General features: G+C 40.6%; 2 protein-coding genes and 1 long non-coding RNA gene across 3 annotated transcripts in view; 2 read left to right on the top strand and 1 right to left on the bottom strand.

The window, feature by feature from the left end:
* LOC145470714 (serine/threonine-protein kinase PAK 4-like) overlaps nt 1-18757 on the top strand; it is an 84245-nt gene that overhangs the window by 27653 nt on the left and 37835 nt on the right. The gene's annotated exons all lie outside the window — the stretch shown is intronic.
* Nucleotides 1-18757, bottom strand: part of LOC145470371 (uncharacterized) — a 49783-nt gene that overhangs the window by 3953 nt on the left and 27073 nt on the right. The window contains exons 5-6 of the long non-coding RNA XR_014042482.1: nt 8544-8616; nt 8300-8358 (exon numbers count right to left, since the gene is read on the bottom strand). This is a non-coding gene — a long non-coding RNA (uncharacterized LOC145470371). The remainder of the gene's footprint in view (nt 1-8299; nt 8359-8543; nt 8617-18757) is intronic.
* LOC145470372 (uncharacterized) lies at nt 5293-6613 on the top strand. The gene is made up of 2 exons (XM_081454201.1): nt 5293-5366; nt 5438-6613. The coding sequence occupies exons 1-2, from the start codon at nt 5293-5295 to the stop codon at nt 6603-6605; spliced, it is 1242 nt and encodes a 413-aa protein (XP_081310327.1). The 3' UTR covers nt 6606-6613.

Raw genomic sequence — 18757 nt, 5'->3', positions numbered from 1 at the left:
TGACATTTTGCAGCACAAAGATGTGCTCAGTCGTGCTTCGCCCAGTTCTGAAACCTGCCTGTTCTTTCCTTAGCATCCCATCCACTGCATCATGCAGTCTAGTAATAACTACTCTTCCCATAACTTTCGCTGGTACTGATAACAACGTTATTCCACGCCAGTTGCCACAGTCAGTAAGGTTCCCCTTCTTGGGAAGCTTAACAATCAGACCACAATTCCAGTCCTCCGGGATTTCCTCTGTCTCCCACACCGTGCGAAATAGGTCTTCTAGCAGGCACGCAGTTGTCTCTATGTCAGCCTTCAGTAGCTCTGTTGTGATTGAATCCATTCCAGCTGCTTTGCCATTCTTCATGTTCTTCAGAGCCTGCTTTATTTCCTGTCGGGTGATACATTCGTCGCTGACATCTATTTCGTTTTGCTGCCTATCGTCAACAACTGCGGGGGCTACTGGATCAGGCCGGTTCAGGACATTGTCGAAATGTTCTTGCCATCTATGTCTGACAAGGACCGTGACAGTAATCAACAACCAGACAGATTAATGTAACTAAGCTTGAGCGACAAGTTGATCACGTGAACATAGAATACATTTACAATAAGAAATGATCTGTTACTCAGAGTAGAAAAAAACGTGCTCGGTGACGGTTGAGACTTCTGGTGAGCTTTGTGACGAATAAAAGATTTTGAGACGAGACTAGTGTTGGGTGAACTGGTGATTTCCGACACTGAGTGGCACCTCCGACGGGACTAACGGAACCACAAGAATGGATACACTTCTTTAAGAGATTGCTACGAAACTTCAACTTCTGGAATTCAAGCGAAACAAGCTTTAAGACATCGTTGAGAAGGGAAACACCGCGACTATTGAGAGGCATCGCGAGGCACTGGTGGTGCTGGATAAGGAGGTGGATGTAGTCAAGGGGAAGATTGAAGAAAAGAAACTGGAAGGCGGTGAGTCGATGGATGAGGTATGTACTTGAAGGAATAAAATAGATGCGAAAATTGAGGGCGTAGACGCGGAGATTGAATATCTGGGTGAATCGAGACAGCAATTGGAATTGGCTAAGAAAGCTTTACTAGAAAAGGAAAGAGAAAAAAACAACTCCAATTCGAAAAAGAAAAGTTGGAAATGAAGCTAAAATACGAGGAGAAGTCTGCAGAACTAAGAAAATGGAACCAAGGGAGTCGAGTGGTTCGCACGCAAAGCTGCCAAAGCTATCAATTACTAAGTACGATGGAACATATGAACAATGGCTGCCATTTTGGAATAAATTCTGCGCGGAAATGGAGTCAACGAATTTAGCGCCAGTCACGAAATTTGCTTACTTAAAGGTACTTCTCCAGCCGCAAGTAATAGCAGATATTGATGGGCTTCCGTTCAGTACCGAGAGTTACGAAAGGGACAAAAACATCCTTCAGTCAGAGTATAGGAAAACCTCGGTAATTGTTAATGCGTACGTTAACAACATCATGGGCCTACCAACTATCATGAGAGAAAATCCAAGGGAGGTAGAGGAGTTTTACAAACGCCTTTTGTATATCGTGCAAAGTTTAGAAACGCTTGGCAAGTTGCGCGATGTTGCAGGGAATGTTAGAGTTGTGCTAGACAAACTGAAAGGGATTAAGTGTGACTTAGTGCGGGGCCATGAACAGTGGCAGGAGTGGGATTTTAGACAGATACTGCACGCGATTAAACATTGGAAGGACATCAATTCAGTAACTGAAGCGAGAGAAGGCGAGATCCAACCAAGAGAGCCAACCTACAACCCAAAAGGAAAGAATGATAAGAATGACGGGTTTTTGCGCCGGAGATCCTATCAGACCCGACAGGATGTTGGAAGACGGACGCATGGGTTTGTCTACTGTGATAAGACCGGTCACTTTTCAGCAAATTGTCCCAAAGTTATCGCAGTTGGAGACCGCGAAAAGATCCCCAGCCAATAGCAATTATGCTTTAATTGCACCGGTGACAGACACAGAGGTGAAAGCTGTAGAAGCCACGGATGTCGCAACTGTCAAAGCAAACATCGCACATCGGCTATCTTTAAAACGGGGAACGGGAAATGGAGGAATAGGAATGGGGAAATAGGAATGGGAGAATAGGATTGGGGAACGGAGAACGGGGAACGGGGAACGGGGAACGGGGAACGGGGAACGGGGAACGGGGAACGGGGAACGGGGAACGGGGAACGGGGAACGGGGAACGGGGAACGGGGAACGGGGAACGGGGAACGTGGAACGGGGGACGGGGAATCTTTAAAATGGAGAATCTTTAAAAGCGGGAATCTTTAAAATGGGGAATCTTTAAAAGCGGGAATCTTTAAAACGGGGAATCTTTAAAAGCGGGAATCTTTAAAATGGGGAATCTTTAAAAGCGGAAATCTCTAAAATGGGGAATCTTTAAATGCGGGAATCTTTAAAACGGGGAATCTTTAAAATGGGGAATCTTTAAAAGCGGGAATCTTTAAAATGGGGAATCTTTAAAAGCGGGAATCTTTAAAACGGGGAATCTTTAAAAGCGGGAATCTTTAAAACGGGGAATCTTTAAAAGCGGGAATCTCTAAAATGGGGAATCTTTAAAAGCGGGAATCTTTAAAACGGGGAATCTTTAAAATGGGGAATCTTTAAAACGGGGAATCTTTAAAAGCGGAAATCTTTAAAATGGGGAATCTTTCAAAGTGGGAATCTTTAAAATGGGGAATCTTTAAAACGGGGAATCTTTAAAAGCGGAAATCTTTAAAATGGGGAATCTTTCAAAGCGGGAATCTTTAAAAGCGGGAATCTTTAAAACGGGGAATCTTTAAAAGCGGAAATCTCTAAAATGGGGAATCTTTAAATGCGGGAATCTTTAAAACGGGGAATCTTTAAAATGGGGAATCTTTAAAAGCGGGAATCTTTAAAATGGGGAATCTTTAAAAGCGGGAATCTTTAAAACGGGGAATCTTTAAAAGCGGGAATCTTTAAAACGGGGAATCTTTAAAAGCGGGAATCTCTAAAATGGGGAATCTTTAAAAGCGGGAATCTTTAAAACGGGGAATCTTTAAAATGGGGAATCTTTAAAACGGGGAATCTTTAAAAGCGGAAATCTTTAAAATGGGGAATCTTTCAAAGCGGGAATCTTTAAAATGGGGAATATTTAATAGCGTTAGTCTTTACTGAAAAGTGAACGAGAATCTCTCAGTTTCCCACCGGAAGCTATTTATTCTGTCACATGTATCAACTCAACAGGTACAGAGAGAGTTGTGGAGTTTATTCATTGTAATTATATTGCACGCTATTAAAGCACATCGGTTTAGCGGGATAGTGGAGCGGTTCAAATCTCGATTGTCACTCTTTGAGATCCGCTAGATCCACTGACCAAAGAATCGAACCGCCTGGATTTATTTTAACTCCGGACTGTGACGTTTTTAAATTGAGTTTCGCAGCGATGGATATTTGTCGTAGCCTTATCATGTGCTAATGGAAGGACTTAGGACTTAACGACAAATATATGGCAGGGAAAACACGGTTTTGGTTGTTTAATCGATAAATCAACAGTCTCCTAAATCTGGTTTTCACATGACGTCGCTAAAATTCAAACTACAAAACTATTAATCATCCTGAGATTTTACATTCATGATGTGTAAGAGCAGCTGAAAACTATATTTCTACACATTTTTGCTCCAAGTGGGTTCTTGAATTTGTAATAGAATACGCTTGAATTTCTAAGCTTTTGCGTGACGCGGCATTTACATGACGGGAAAGAAAGCTGTCATGTTGGTTAAAAGAGTGACTTATTTCGGGGAACTTGGCTATCTAAACAGTTCATGTATTAGAAAAAGTATTATTTTTAAAATGTTTTTGCGTTCCTGAAGAGATAAATTCACGCTTTTGTAGCAAAACTCAGCGACAGATGTTTCTGTTGGTTTCCGGCCGCCATCCGGATGGGCGCCAGCATGGCGCCTCCATCAAAATCTCTATAAATTTGGGTAAAAAAATTCTCCGCATATCTTGCGTAGGAAACATTGCTGTGACCTGAATCTTAGCGAAAGTCTTTGCATATTTACCTTCTTTCTCTTCAAGATTCTGGACTTTATCATTTGAACTGTTTTGATTTTGATTTTGATTTATTTTGAACGGCGTGACACTGAAAACCAGCAATAAAGTAATTCGATGCATGATGCCCGAACGATGTGACGGCGAATTTCGCGTATAATCCGTCATTGTGTGCTTAATGTACCTCTTTCTACGCCATGCAGTCATGCGAAGACAATGTCAAAGTGCCCACCGCATTCACTCTAAAGAAGAAAGAATCGGTCGCTTTGAAGGTCTTCCACAGTTAAAGAGGAATGATCTCGGCGAACAAGATGTGATAGGGGAGGGGTCGTTTGGAGCCTTTTTTATCACAAAAACCAGGAACAAGGACGGAAAGTCGAAACAGTGGTTGACAAGAAATCACCCGCTTTTGAAGATTCCCACTTAAAAAGATTCCCCATTTTAAAGATTCCCGCTTTTAAAAATTCCCCCTTTTAAAGATTCCCCGTTTTAAAGATTCCCGCCTTTAAAGATTCTCCATTTTAAAGATTCCCGCTTTTAGAGATTCCCCGTTTTAAAGATTCCCACTTTTAAAGATTCCCCGTTTTAAAGATTCCCGCTTTTAAAGATTCCCCATTTTAAAGATTCCCCGTTTTAAAGATTCCCGCTTTTAAAGATTCTCCATTTTAAAGATTCCCCGTTTTAAAGATTCCCGCTTTTAAAGATTCCCCGTTTTAAAGATTCCCGCTTTTAAAGATTCCCCATTTTAAAGATTCCCGCTTTTGAAGATTCCCCGTTTTAAAGATTCCCGTTTAAAAGATTCCCGCTTTTAAAGATTCCCCATTTTAAAGATTCCCGCTTTCAAAGATTCCCAATTTTAAAGATTCCCGCTTTCAAAGATTCCCAATTTTAAAGATTCCCGCTTTTAAAGATTCCCCATTTTAAAGATTCCCGCTTTTAAAGATTCCCCATTCTAAAGATTCCCCGTTCCCCGTTCCCCATTCCCATTCCCATTCCCATTCCCCGATTCCCCGTTCCTCGTTTTAAAGATAGCCTCGCACATCGATTTGTGACCAGACAAACAACGCGAGTGTCGGAAGATTTTTGACAGCACATGACAAGGGAACAGGCAAGGTCATTTATCCTGTTGTTGTGGTCGAGATTAATGGAATCATATGCCGTGCACTCCTTGACACTGGAGCAGACAGTTCGTATGCTTCCTCTGCCATTTTGGACCATCTCCGGATCAGACTACTTCGGGAAAAATTCAAGCGCATAGAAATGATGCTGGGATCAGTCAACAAGGCCATCGGGGTTTATGGAGTGACGATTGACAGCCTCGACGGAAATTTCCGGTTGGAAACTGAAGTCACGAAAGTGGATCGTGGTTCTTTGTTAACACTTGAAAACCCAAAATACGCTGAAGTTATCCAAAAGTACCCCCACCTTTGCGATTTACGAGAGCTCTGTTTGGACTTTCGTCATCGCCATTCCTGCTAGGGGGAGTCATAAAGCAACACTTAGAGAACTGTCGCAAAGCCTACCCAGAGATTGTGAACGATCTTGAGAAGAGTTTGTACGTTGACGATTTGATCAATGGTGGTCCTACTGTGGAGGCCGCTATACAAGTGAAAGAGACCTCAACCAAAGTATTTGCTCAAGGGGGATTCACACTTGACAAATGGCACTCAAACGCCGCGGAGCTAGACGGATTGAGTGCAAATCAGATCAGTGAGACGCAAGAGACCTATGCAAAACAGCAATTAGGCGTTCCACAGAGGGAGAAGGGGGCGCTACGTGGAGTTCCATGGGATAAAGAAAAGGACACTATCGAAGTCAAGTTCCCCGCAAAACGTGTCCAGCCCACCAAGAGAAACTTACTGACGAAGCTGGCCAAAGTTTACGACCCCCTCGGGTTCGCCTCGTCCACAACACTGAGTGGGAAACTGCTTTACCGCAAGACCTGTGAACTGAAGATAGCATGGGACGCAGAACTACCAGAAGAACTAGTCAAGCAGCTGTCACGATGGGAAGAAAGTTTACCTCAAAGCATAACCGTGCCCAGGCCTCTCACGGCGGAAAGAGAGAAAATTACCACCATCGACCTGCACTGTTTTGGTGACGCGAGTGGTAGAGGGGTTTCAGCCGCCTTGTATGCTGTAGTCACACAACCATCTGGGGTCAACGTGGGCATCGTAACTGCGAAGGCAAGACTGGCAAAGCAAGGCCTGAACATCCTGCGACTGGAGCTGGTTTCTGGTCATATGGCGATTAATCTGATAACCAACACAAGAGACGTGCTGGAGGGCTTTTCTGTCAGTGAAATGTACTGTTGGCTGGACAGTACAGTCACCTTGCACTGGATACGAGGAGCTGGAAATTACAAACAGTTTTTCAGCAACCGGATTAACAAGATCCAACAACATTCAAACGTACAATGGCGTCACGCGACGAGTCAAGAGAACCCTGCAGATCTGGGAAGTCCTGGTGGAAGTGTGCAAGGAGAGGAGCTATGGTGGAGAGGACCTAAATGGTTAGCAGAGAAAGAAAGCTCGCCATGCGACAACGTGACGAACAGCACTCCTGAAAGCTAAGCAGAGGCAAAAGTGACCCGAGAAGTATTTGCCGGAGCCCGAGAAGTGACAGATGAGTTTGACGGACTGCCAGAGAAGTTTGCTCTGTGGAAAGTATTGAGAGTTTGTGCCTGGATTTCGCCTTTTGTAAACAACACCCGCAAACACAAGGAGCAAAGGACAAATGGACCCCTCACGACTGACGAGATAGAGAGGCAAACACTTTTCTGGGTGGCACGTGCTCAAAACAACGCGAAGGGAAGGGAGAAATTTGAAGAAGATCGACTGCAGCTGAACCTACAAGACAGACAAGACGGACTACTGGATTGTCGCGGAAGAATCCAGGGAGATTATCCCATTTATCTCCCGGACAGTCACCCCTTCACGGAGAAACTAACAATGTTTTCTCATCAGGCCACACTCTAACAAAAGTGCGCGAACGGTACTGGGTACCGAGACTTAGACGACTAGCGAAGAAGGTGATTAAGAAATGCTATGGATGCAAAAGGTTCCAGGCAGTCGCAATAAAAAGCCCACCTCCTGGGAATTTACCGAGAGATCGAACTGAAGGAAGAGCAGCATTTCAAGTGATAGGTGTCGACTTCGCCGGCTCTCTGAAGTACCGAAAGGGAAAGAAGAACGAAGGCAAGGTGTACATTGTACTCTACGCTTGTAGTCTAACACGGGGAATCTATTTAGAGTTGCTGCCAAACATGGAGACCGCAGAATTCATTACCAGTTTGAAGAGGTTCATCGCACACCGGGGACGTCCAGAAAAGGTCTACTCCGACAATGGGAAAACGTTTGTTGGCGCCGCGAACCTTCTCAAGACCATTATGAGTGACGAGAAAGTTCACGATTACCTGGCGAAGCACAGAATAATGTGGCAATTCAACCTAAGCAGCGCTCCCTGGTGGGGAGGACAGTTCGAACGCCTAATCGGACTGGTCAAACGAGCGCTGTATAAGTCCATCGGTGGTGGCTTACTGACATGGGCAGAGCTGCAGGACGTTATATTAGACGTCGAAGTCGCAGCCAACAACCGTCCCCTAAGCTACGTGGAGGATGATCCACAACAGCCAGTTCTCACCCCTAACTCGCTGCTGTTCGGACCACCAAACCTCCTACCGCAGTTGGAGCACCACCAGACGCGATGTGCCGACGGTTGACGGATGACTATTTGCGGGGATTACGCGAGCAGCATCGCCTTACACATTCGAGAAACCAAAGTGAAATAAGGAATTGCCATCAAGACTCATCAACACATTTTTTTGTCTCTAAAAGAAATTTCCTCAGTTCGTAGAAACAGATATACACCGGTTAGGAGAATTTGTGTGTCACATCAGGACCTTATCAAAACCAACCAATTACAACCATTAGCACTTCTAACTGTTGTTCTTTGACTAAAAAACTTGGTGAGCAAGTTGCAATGCCGGAGGGTTTTTCGCCGGTTTGTTTACTGCGGGAAATTACCAACCAAAATATGCGCGACAAAGGCCATTGAATAATAGTGCAAGTTGGGACTGAAAAACAGAGAAATTTTAATCTAAAAAAAAGCAAAGATTAAAAGATGTGCAAGATTACTGATTGATTGTTTTCGTGCCGTGAGGCGATCAAGACCAAAATAAATATCTTTTGAAAGCCAGTGAGACTAGAGAGCGCGAAAGCAAAGTAGTAGAATTAAAATGCCTCTGAACAACAAATGTGCATAATACCTGGAACAGACTTGGTTTTGCTGATTTGTTGTCCTGTGGTTTCTTCAAATGATCAAAATCTGCAATAACAATCCAATTAAAATTGACGTTAACAGAACCTTCCTAAATGACACTTTGGAGAAGTAGATTTTTCCTGAAACTTTTTACAGTGATAACAACAAACATCAGAGGTCACGAACTATTTATTCAGCAATCGAAATGTGAATCTGCTACCACATTGTTAAACAAATAAAAACGTTTCTACCTTCTGATGTTTCGTCTCAAATCAGTATCACAAAGGAATCGCCACTTTCTCCTTTCTCTTCTTAACCAAACACCTGTAAATAAATCAGAAAGCTTCAACGACATATCGAAGGAAACGGAAAGTGCTGATGAAGCAATACTTAACTGAGAGTAACACGCTCTTTATACTACAATCTTGGTGGGAATAAAATACGAAATAAAACTACCCCTCCCCCCGGATCAATGATGAACTGGCGCTAAACCCAAAACAAGGCAGCCAGCGAGACATGAGTGCGCGAAAGCAAAGTAGTAGGATTAAAATGCCTATAAACAACAAATGTACAAAATACCTGGAACAGATTCTGATGTCGTAGCTGTTTAGGTGGTTTTGCTGATTTGTTGTCCTGCTGTTTCTTCAAATTATCAAAATCTGCAATATAAGCTAAAATAACAATCCAATGAACATTGACGTTAACAGAACCTTCCTAAATGACACTTTGGAGAAGTAGATTTTTCCTTAAACATCTTACAGTATTAACAACAAACATCAGACGAACTATTTATTCAGGCAATCGAAACGTGAATCTGTTACCACATTGTTACTACGAACTGGAAACTACGAAGGAAACAGAAAGTGCGGATAAAGCAGTATTGAACTAAGAGTAACACACTCTTCATACTACAGTCTTAGTCAGAATAAAATAAATAAAACCACTCCTCTCCCCGAATCAAAACTCAATGATGAGGCGGAGCTAGACCTAAAATGCGCCATTTTTTTCTCATTGAAATGGAGGGACGGGTGGTCTTAATTTCTCACTTAAGTTGTCCACGATTGTTAATTTTCCCCTTAATAACACTGTGACAATCGTTTCTCTGTTCTGTTTATATAGAAAAGTGACTTGCCGCCGTGATTACCTTACGTGTTTCAAACACTTACAGTGTATCATTCGATGCCAATTGAATTTCCTGAGAACGATTTACCTTCATCTCTAAGTTTGTGTCTTGTCGCTGTGTAGTTCATAGACCGGTCGCGCCTACTCTGTAAGCATATTTTGCATTTTTTAAGATCACAGTGTAAATCACATTGGCAAAATGAAATTGACCCAGAAAATGTAATCTTTCAGTAGGAAGTAACAATTCTAAAACACACGCTCTCTTACATATTATAAGTTCAGTAATAGAAAATGAAAGTAAAAATGTGCGAGCCGCGGGTTATCTGATCTCCACACATATTGACAATGATGGCTTAGAAATCACGAGATGACAACAAGACATAAACATAATAAAAAAAAGGGTTCAATTTGAACTAGAATGAAGAAGACTTCTAGAATTTCCCTTGATTAAATTTAACATTCCGTCACAACAAGAATCGATTTCCCTTATATTTTCTCCCCTTTCTATATTTTTAATTGAATTTTCATTGCTCTATGTGGCTTTATTAATACGCCTCAAAAACACAACACCATTTCAAGAATGTCGATTTTCGGCCCTTGCTTCATAAAAACTGCAAACTTTCTGTTTTGCACTTACCGACAATTAATTCACCTATTTTCGTTTTGTTGAGTGCCTTACAGTGATCAGATCTAATCTCTCCTTACAACAGCAATGCACAAGTAGGCGAGCAGGTCGGCTGAAATAAGGAATTGCCATTGACGCAATTATTTTGTTACTGAGACAAATTCTCCCAGTTCGTACTATAAGAAATGCATATACACCAGTAAGGAGAATTTGCGTGTCGCGTCAGGGCAGAACCAAATCTGACTAATTACAACCATTCGTCCTTCGATCCATTGCTCTTTGACTAAAAAACTTGGTGAACAAGTTATAATGCCGTAGTTCAACAACTGAAGTAAAAGTTTTAAACATAAACGTCCGAGAAACGTGTTATCTGATCTCCAAACATGTTCACAAAGATGGCTTAGAAATCACAAGGCAAGCACAAGACATAAACATAAGAAAGGGTCAACTTGAACTTGGAAGACATCTAGAATTTCTCTTCACTAAATTTAGCATCCCGTCACAACAAGAATCGATTTCCATTATCTTTTCTCCCTTTACTGTCATTTTTTATTTGATTTTCATTGCTTTATGTACTTTTTGTTAAAAAGCGAAAAAAAAAAAAATGCTATGGCTCTGGCCGGCGACCTCTCATTTGAAGAATGTTGATTTCCGGGCCTTGCTTGATACGAATTGTAAACTTTCTGTTTCCCACTTATTTACAATTAATTAACCTTTTTTCGTTTTGTTCAGTACCTTACGGTGATCAGATCTAATCTCTCCTTACAACAACAATGCAAAAAGAAGCGTGCAGGTCCGATAAAATAAGGAATTTGCATCGACGCAATTATTTTGTTACTGAAACCAATTCTCCCAGCTCGTACTATAAGAAGTACATATACACTACTGGGGAGAATTTGTGTCACATCAGGGCAGAACGGGAACTAACTAATTACAACTGTTCGTACTTCTATCTATTGCTTTTATCTATTGCTTCTATCTATTGCTCGGTGAGCAATTTACAATGCTGGAGTTTTCTTCGCCGGTATGTTTGCTTCGGGAAATCACCAAAATGTGCACGACAAAGTCTATTGCACCATAGCGGGAAAAATGTGAGCTTGTATGAGGAGTTCCGCAACTGGCAAAGCCTAAAATTCGCAATTTCTCAGACGGTTCTCTTTCCGACTGGAAAATCAATTTTTTGTACAGCAAATTTGACATTCAAAGGCTTTGGAAATTTCTCGTTCTGTTTGCAGAGACTGACACGGGATCTTTCGAGTTCGTATACACAGTTGAATTGTCTTAACATAAAGATGCGCTAAACGAAACTTAATTAATTTGCAATGATAGTGCTATGAGTAACTTGTATGTACTGTACTCACAGTTGTCCTGTATAGCGGAATCTAAGACCATTCAAGAAATTCTAAAGTTCACTTCGTTATTTGGGTAATGCCGTGAATCGAAATTGTAAAGCAAACGCGATTAAAAATTAGAACGTTCTCTGTGAAGCGATATTTGAGGACGTGATCTGTCCACATTCCCAACTGTCTAAAATTTCAATGACTTGTCATCTCAGAATGTTTGGATCAACAGAAAGGTCAACACACGAAATGATGATCAAAGTTCTAGCATCACTCTACATGCATTTAGCTGCCCTCCATTTTGACCTCCCTTCCCGTTCAAGCCAATAACTATATATATAAAAAATTATAATTAATGATTTTTTTTTCACTGCTTTATGTATATATGCATTACGTTCTTATTAATTACTGGACCGTTGTAGCTGAAAAGTAGGCTTGAAGAAAAAGTAAAAACTACAACACTGTCTTTAGTAAAGCGCTCGGTTTATTTTTGTGGCAACTGCTTCAGTCTTCACCTTAAAGGCAGATCAGCATCTTATTTCTCACGACATATCTCGGTAAAGTCAAGCTTACTGGTCTAGAGAATTTTTTAAACTGATCACCCATGCCAAGAACTATAAGAACTCATTGGAGAAGTGCAAGGGAGATAATCTGTATGTTTTCATGCTGGTAATCAAAGGACAATGTGCATGTCGGTGATTGTATGACTGCCTAAAAAAACATTTGATGGTTTTGAACGAGACCGTGGAACGTTCACTGATGCAATAATGGACACGTTCCAAGTATTTAATCGCAACGATTTAATATCATAAGGAGATTGTTTCGTTTTTTTTTTTTACAGTGACCTTTGTACGACAAACGATCTACTTTCGTAGTTTTCCAGTTGCCTAGCTATACTGGAAAGAAGACCTTGTTTGGAACAAAATCAATAATGGACACGTTCCAAGTATTTAATCGCGACGATTTAATTTCATAAGGAGATTGCTTCGTTTTTTTTTTTTTTTTTACAGTGACCTTTGTGCGACAAACGGTATACTTTCGCAGCTTTCCAGTTGCCTAGCTATACTGGAAAGAAAACCTTGTTTGGAACAAAATCGCTTGGATTGCTATTCGCTTTATCGTGAAGTTCGGCCGCAAAGCATTTGCTGCCAAGAAGTGTATTGCCGATTTCTATGTTATTTTGTCATATTCCAAAATCAGAAATTACATAACCTTCTGAGGTTTTAGTTCATCAGATATACTACCCTCTAAAAAATTCATGTTTTACAATTGCGTTCAGTGCCTTACAGGAATCAGATCTAATCCTTCTCACAACAACAACGCAAAATTATGCCTGCAGGTCGGATGAAATTAGGAATTGCCATTAAGACCCATCAACACATTTTTTTGTCTCTAAAAGGAATTCCTCAGTTCGTAGAAACAGATATACACAAGTTAAGAGAATTTGTGTGTCACATCAGGACCAAACCAATTACAACCATTAGCACTTCTACCTGTTGTTCTTTGACTAAAGACTTGGTGAGCAAGTTATAATGGCCGAGGTTTTCTCGCCAGTTTGTTTACTGCGGAAAATTACCAACTAAAATATGCGCGAGAAAGTCCATTGCATAATGGTGCAAGTTGGGACTGAAAAACAGTGAAATTTTAATCTAAAAAAAAGAAAACGTTAAAAGATGTGTAATTTTGTAAGATGATAGATTGATTGTTATCGTGCCGTGCGGCGATCAACACCAAAATAAATATCTTTTGAAAACCAGTGAGACTTGAGAGCGCGAAAGCAAAGTAGTAGGATTAAAATGCCTCTGAACAACAAATGTGCAAAATACCTGGAACAGACTCTGCTGTCGTTGTTGTTTAATTGGTTCTGCTGATTTGTTGTCCTGTTGTTTCTTCAAAAAATCAAAATCTGCAATAAAAATCCAATGAACATTGACGTTAACATAACCTTCGTAAATGACACTTTGGAGAGGTAGATGCTTCCTTAGACTTCTTACAGTGTTAACAACAAACATCAGACGAACTATTTATTCAGGCAATCGAAGCATGAATCTGTTACCACAATGTTAAACAAATAAAAAAGTTTAGCACTACCTTCTGATGTTTCGGCTCAAATCAGCACCACAAAGTAATCGCTACTTCCTCTTTCTCTTATTTACCAAACACCTGTGAATAAATCAAAAAGCTTCAACGTCAGATCGAAGGAAACGGAAAGTGCAGATGAAGTAATATTTAACTAAGAGGACACACTCTTCATATTACAATCTTTGTCAGAATAAAATAAGAAATAAAAACCACCCTCTCCCCGAATCAAAAATCAACGATGAAACAGAGCTAAACCTAAAATGCGCCTTTTTTTTGTCATTGAAATGGGGTGAGGGGTGATCTTAATTTCTCATTGAATCGAAGTTGTCCATGTGACAAAAGTTTCTCTGTTGTGTTTACATGGAAAAGTGATACCTTACGTGTTTCAAACACGTACAGTGTATCATTCCGTGCCGATTGAATTTCCTGAAACAGATTTATCCTCAATTCTAAGTTTGTGTCTTGTTGCTGTGTGGTAACCTCGATTACCAGCCGCTTTTGTTGAGAGATCGGCAATCGCGCCTTCTTTATAAGCATATTTTGCATTTTTGAACACCACACTGTATCGAATTGTAAATTACATTGACGAAATGAAATTGACTCAGAAAATGGAATGTTTCAGTAGGTAGTGACAATTCTAAACACACCTTGTTACATACTCTTACATATTATAAGTTCAACAATAGAAAATGACAGTGAAAATGTACGAGCGACGGGTTATCTGATCTCCGCACATATTTAAATGATGGCTTAAAAATCACGAGGTGACCACAAGACAACTTGAACTGTATGTAGACTGAAGTAGACTTCTGAAATTTCCTTTCACTAAATTTAACATTCCGCCAGAACAAGAATCGATTTTCCTTACATTTTCTCCCCTTTCTATATTTTTGATTTGATTTTGATCGCTTTATGTGGCTTTTATTAACACGCCCCCAAAAAACAACATTTCAATAATGTCGATTTCCGGCCCTTGCTTCATAAGAATTGTAACCTTGCTGTTTCGCACTTATACTTACAATTAATTTACCTATTTTCGTTTTGTTCAGTGCCTTTTCAGTGATCAGATTTAATCTTTCCTTACAACAACAATGCATAAACAAGCGAGCAGGTCGGCTGAAATAAGGAATTGTCATTGACGCAATTATTTTGTTACTGAAACAAATTCTCCCAGTTCGTACTATAAGAAATACATATACACCAGTAAGGAGAATTTGCGTGTCACATCAGGGCAGAACCAAAACTAACTACAGTAATTACAACCATTCGTACTTCAATCCATTGCTTTTTCACTAAAAAACTTGTTGAGCAAGTTATAATGCCGGAGTTTTCTTCGCCGGTTTGTTCGCTACGGGAAATCATCAAATGTCCATTGCCCAACAGTTAAAAAGTGCGAGCTTGCATAATGAGAAGTTTTGCAGCGACTAGAACCTACGACTGGCAATTTTCTTCGACAGATCTTTTTCGACAGAGAAATCGATCTTCTATACGGTACTGAGAATTCAAAGACTGCGCCGGAATTTCTCGTTTTGATTGCAAAGACACACGAGATCTTCTCGAGTTCGTAAACCTTGGCATTTTCCTTGCTACGTTTGTTTTAATTCGTATTTTCTTAGACCTAAATGTGCTAAGACAAAAAAAATGCAATTTATGCAATGATAAAGGGACATGTATGTATGTACTGTACCTAAAATTATCCTGTCTCCCAGAATCTAAGACCATCCAAAAAGTTCTGATGTTCACTCCGTTCTTAATGCCGTGAATTCAAATTGTAAAGTAAACGAGACTGAAAATTTAAAAGAATGTGCTCTGTGAAGCGTTATTTGATCTGCTTACATTCCGAAGTCTCTAGTTTGCATGACTTGTCGTCATTAGAATGCTTAGATCAACAAACGGGTCAACATATAAAGTGACCATCACTATATTTAGCTTTTTGTTATGAATCCCTTCCTCGTGTTAAGGCCAAAGCGACTTGTGTTTCACTGCTTTATCAGTGATCCTAAAAGTTACTAGTAGCAAAAACGTAGGGTTGAACAAAAAAGTAAAAACTAAATCACGGTCTTTAGGAAAGCGCTCGATGTATCCTTGTGGCAACCACTTCAGCAGCTCACTTTATTGTCAGATCAACATTTTATTTCTCACGACGCATTTCGGAGAAGTCAAGTGTGCAGGTCTAGAGAAATTTTTTAACTGATTACCCATGCAAAGAACCAAGTGAATTCAATGGAGAAGTCCAAGGGAGATATTTAAATGTCTTCGTCTTGGTAATCAAAGGACGTTAACATTTTGATAAGAGATATTCTGAACAAGAGCGTAGAACTCCCGATAATAATTTAAGTTCGACTCAATAATGGACATGTTCCAAGTATTTGTAGTAATCAGTAGTTTGATTGCGAAACATAGCAACAACAAAAATTGACTGACAGATTGTTTCAATTTTGATTTTCACAGTAACCTTTGTTCGACATACTTTGGCCGGTAGTTTTCCCAGTTACCTATGGATGGTTTTCACGTGTCTTCGTCAAAACTAAAGAGCCACCAGAGTTTACATCCTCATCAGGCATAAGAGGTGCGAAATGTACATATGTTGACAACTTTTCAGCTCGATAGCGTCCTTTTGGTAACCAGTGCATTTAGAATCTCAGAATAATGCGGCGGTGCATCTCGCGATGTTCAGCCAGTATTCCAGTAATAGGAAAAATGTTCATGTAAATATATGTTCGTGCAGTACAGATAATCCGTCGCCCAGATATCGAAAGTAATTTTCAAATAGTTACGCTGTTTTCCGGTTGCCCCAGACCCTGGACCACAGACGTAAAGCGTGGAGAAGTGTCTTCTTTATTTATCTTCTATAAGATCCATTTTCTCGACTCCATTTTTTGATGCATTTTTGTTACTGCGTGACAGTGTATACTATATATAGAGACTGAAGGAGAATGTTGCCTGGAACAAAATCGTTTGGATTTCTATTCGTGTTGTCGTGAAGTTCGGCCGGAGGGCGTTCGCGAACAGACTGAATGTTCCACGTTTACAATGTATTACCGGTTTACATCTGTTGTCATATTCCAAATAAAAAAAAATTTATATATCTCTTTCTTCTGAGGTTTTTCAGAACTTGATTTCTTGCGAAGTTGTAGCTCGACAGGGTTTTTTAATGTCTTTAGAGCAAATAGAGCACGTCTGAATTTACATGTTTTTGCGTCGCGTGACATTAAGGGCCTATTTACAAGGAGAGAGGGTTACGTATACCCTAGAACTGAAGGTGGGTTACCCTAACAAGCGGGTTATCCTAGCACTCACACATTTCCTCTTTTTTCTTCATCGTGTTTACAAAGCAGCTGAGGGTTACCTGGGTAGGCGGGTTACCCTATCTGCGTATTAGGGTTACCCCGGTAGGTGGGCTGACTTTTTCCCTTGTAAACACTGCAGGTAGGGTTAACCCGTCTACCCGGGTTAACTTTCTACTTGTTTCCAGACCCTTTGAATGTAACCGCGCATTAAGTAGTCCCGGGTTGTAGGGTTACCCTACTTGTGAAATTTTGCTTGTAAACCGGGGCTGTCTTTTGCCTCCAGCTAGGGTTAACCCGCTTGCTACGGTAACCCTCCCTCCTTGTAAACAGGCCCTAAAGTTTTTGTCAACGGAACATTCCTCACATTACACGAAAGTATTATTTTCAATGTATCGAAGTTCTGTAATGAAAAGCTGTCGTTTTAATAGTGGCAGACGTTTCGTATTACTATACGGCCCGAAGGGGGGTACTCTCTATAGGTATGTGCGGCCCCAAAGGGTATGGTTTTTCAGCCGTTTTGGTCATAAATAGGGTATCGATTTTGGCCATTTTGGTCTCAAATTGGGCATAGTTGTTGTACTCGTCTTGAACTGTGTATGTTTCTAAGAAGAAGCTAGTTTTCATTATTATCGATAAGGCCATTAACAAAAGCCCTTCATAACTTATGTTTAGGGCAACTGTGTCAGCCGTAACGGTCATAAATAGGGTATTGAATTTTTTGTCAAGTCATAAATAGGGTAGAGAAAAACGCAGTTTTTGGTCATAAATAGGGTAAGGGTCTTGGGAGGCGGGCCGCACACCCCCACCCAACTTTTCTGGAAGTGCTCCCCGGATTCTATGACCGCCATATTGGTGCCGCTCCGAGGGACACCAACATGGCGTCTCTAACAAGATCTCTTAAAATTTGGGTGAAACATTTCCTAAATATTGGCGAGCTTGTTTATATATCAGTCTATGATATCCCAGATTCTTGACTTTGATTATTCCGATGCATGGTTACGATTCTTTTTTGATGGCATGACAGTGAAGACCAGTAATAAAACCGTTGTAACGGCGGCTGGTATTTTGAACTGGTACAGTTGAACCCCGTTAGTACAGTCACCAACGGCCCAATGAAAATGTCGCCGAAGTGACCGTGTTGATAGGGTAGCGTCAAATTTCATGACTGGTATGTTTTAAGTGACGTCTTGTCGGATATCCAGATGTATCACAATTGCTCCCTTAAAAATCTGAAAAAAAATCCGAGATGCAAATATGATAACAAAAAATGAAAACTCCAATCAGTACATACAAGATTAACCGTGGAAAGATGTCATTGATAGGACATGTTACAGGCGCTTTGAATAAAAGAGAGTATTTCCTAATATTGCTCTTCAATGGTTGTTTTGTTTGGTCAATTTTGAATACGTATTTGCTTCAAGTGGCCGTATTAAAGGAGTAAAATTATAAAGGATTATACAGGTTGGGATTTCAGAAAGTGACCGCTGGGCTTTTTCGCCGGGTTCTACTGTAGTTAAGAAATTGTTACATATTTGTCAGTTGAGATAGATTCTTGATTTAATGCAAGCGTTCTCAGCGCTCGACGCGTTTCCCGTCGGTTTGTAAGAGTTTGAAGCGTAAATGTGCAAGACTTTTGAAAAAAAGGTTATAAAACGACAAGGGGAATATCAAATTATGAGCCAAAAAAAAAAGAAGAAGAAGAAATGAAAAAAACAGGCGTGTAACACTAAGAATATTATTAAATTATCTTTGCATTTATGGCTTGCCAAAGTTTTTAAAAAAAAAAACGATTAAGTGATTTTATAACTCTTGGCTTGAAAGCTGGAGGATCGAATTTCGTAAATTTGAGACGTGAGCGGCATTTTTGGCGGGAACTATGGCGGCAGCTGCGCGCATGCAGTGCGCATGTGTTTGACCGCTGTGGACTGTAAGTGCATTCTCGACGCCAGAGCCTTCGCTTTGTCGAAAAAAAAAAACAGAAGAGCTCTGTGGTCGAGAATGTGCTT

The sequence above is a fragment of the Orbicella franksi genome, chromosome 15 (genome assembly GCF_964199315.1).
Source record: "Orbicella franksi chromosome 15, jaOrbFran1.1, whole genome shotgun sequence".
Taxonomy (NCBI): domain Eukaryota; kingdom Metazoa; phylum Cnidaria; class Anthozoa; order Scleractinia; family Merulinidae; genus Orbicella; species Orbicella franksi.
Note: the sequence above shows the minus strand (reverse complement) of the source record. Positions and strands in the feature narration are given on the sequence as shown.

Excerpts from the sequence above, each read along its gene's own strand:
- LOC145470372 (XM_081454201.1), top strand. The coding sequence starts at position 5,293 with ATGATGCTGGGATCAGTCAACAAGGCCATCGGGGTTTATGGAGTGACG. Across the intron at positions 5,367-5,437 it reads AGCCTCGACGGAAATTTCCG|TTATCCAAAAGTACCCCCAC; the intron begins GTTGGAAACTGA and ends AATACGCTGAAG.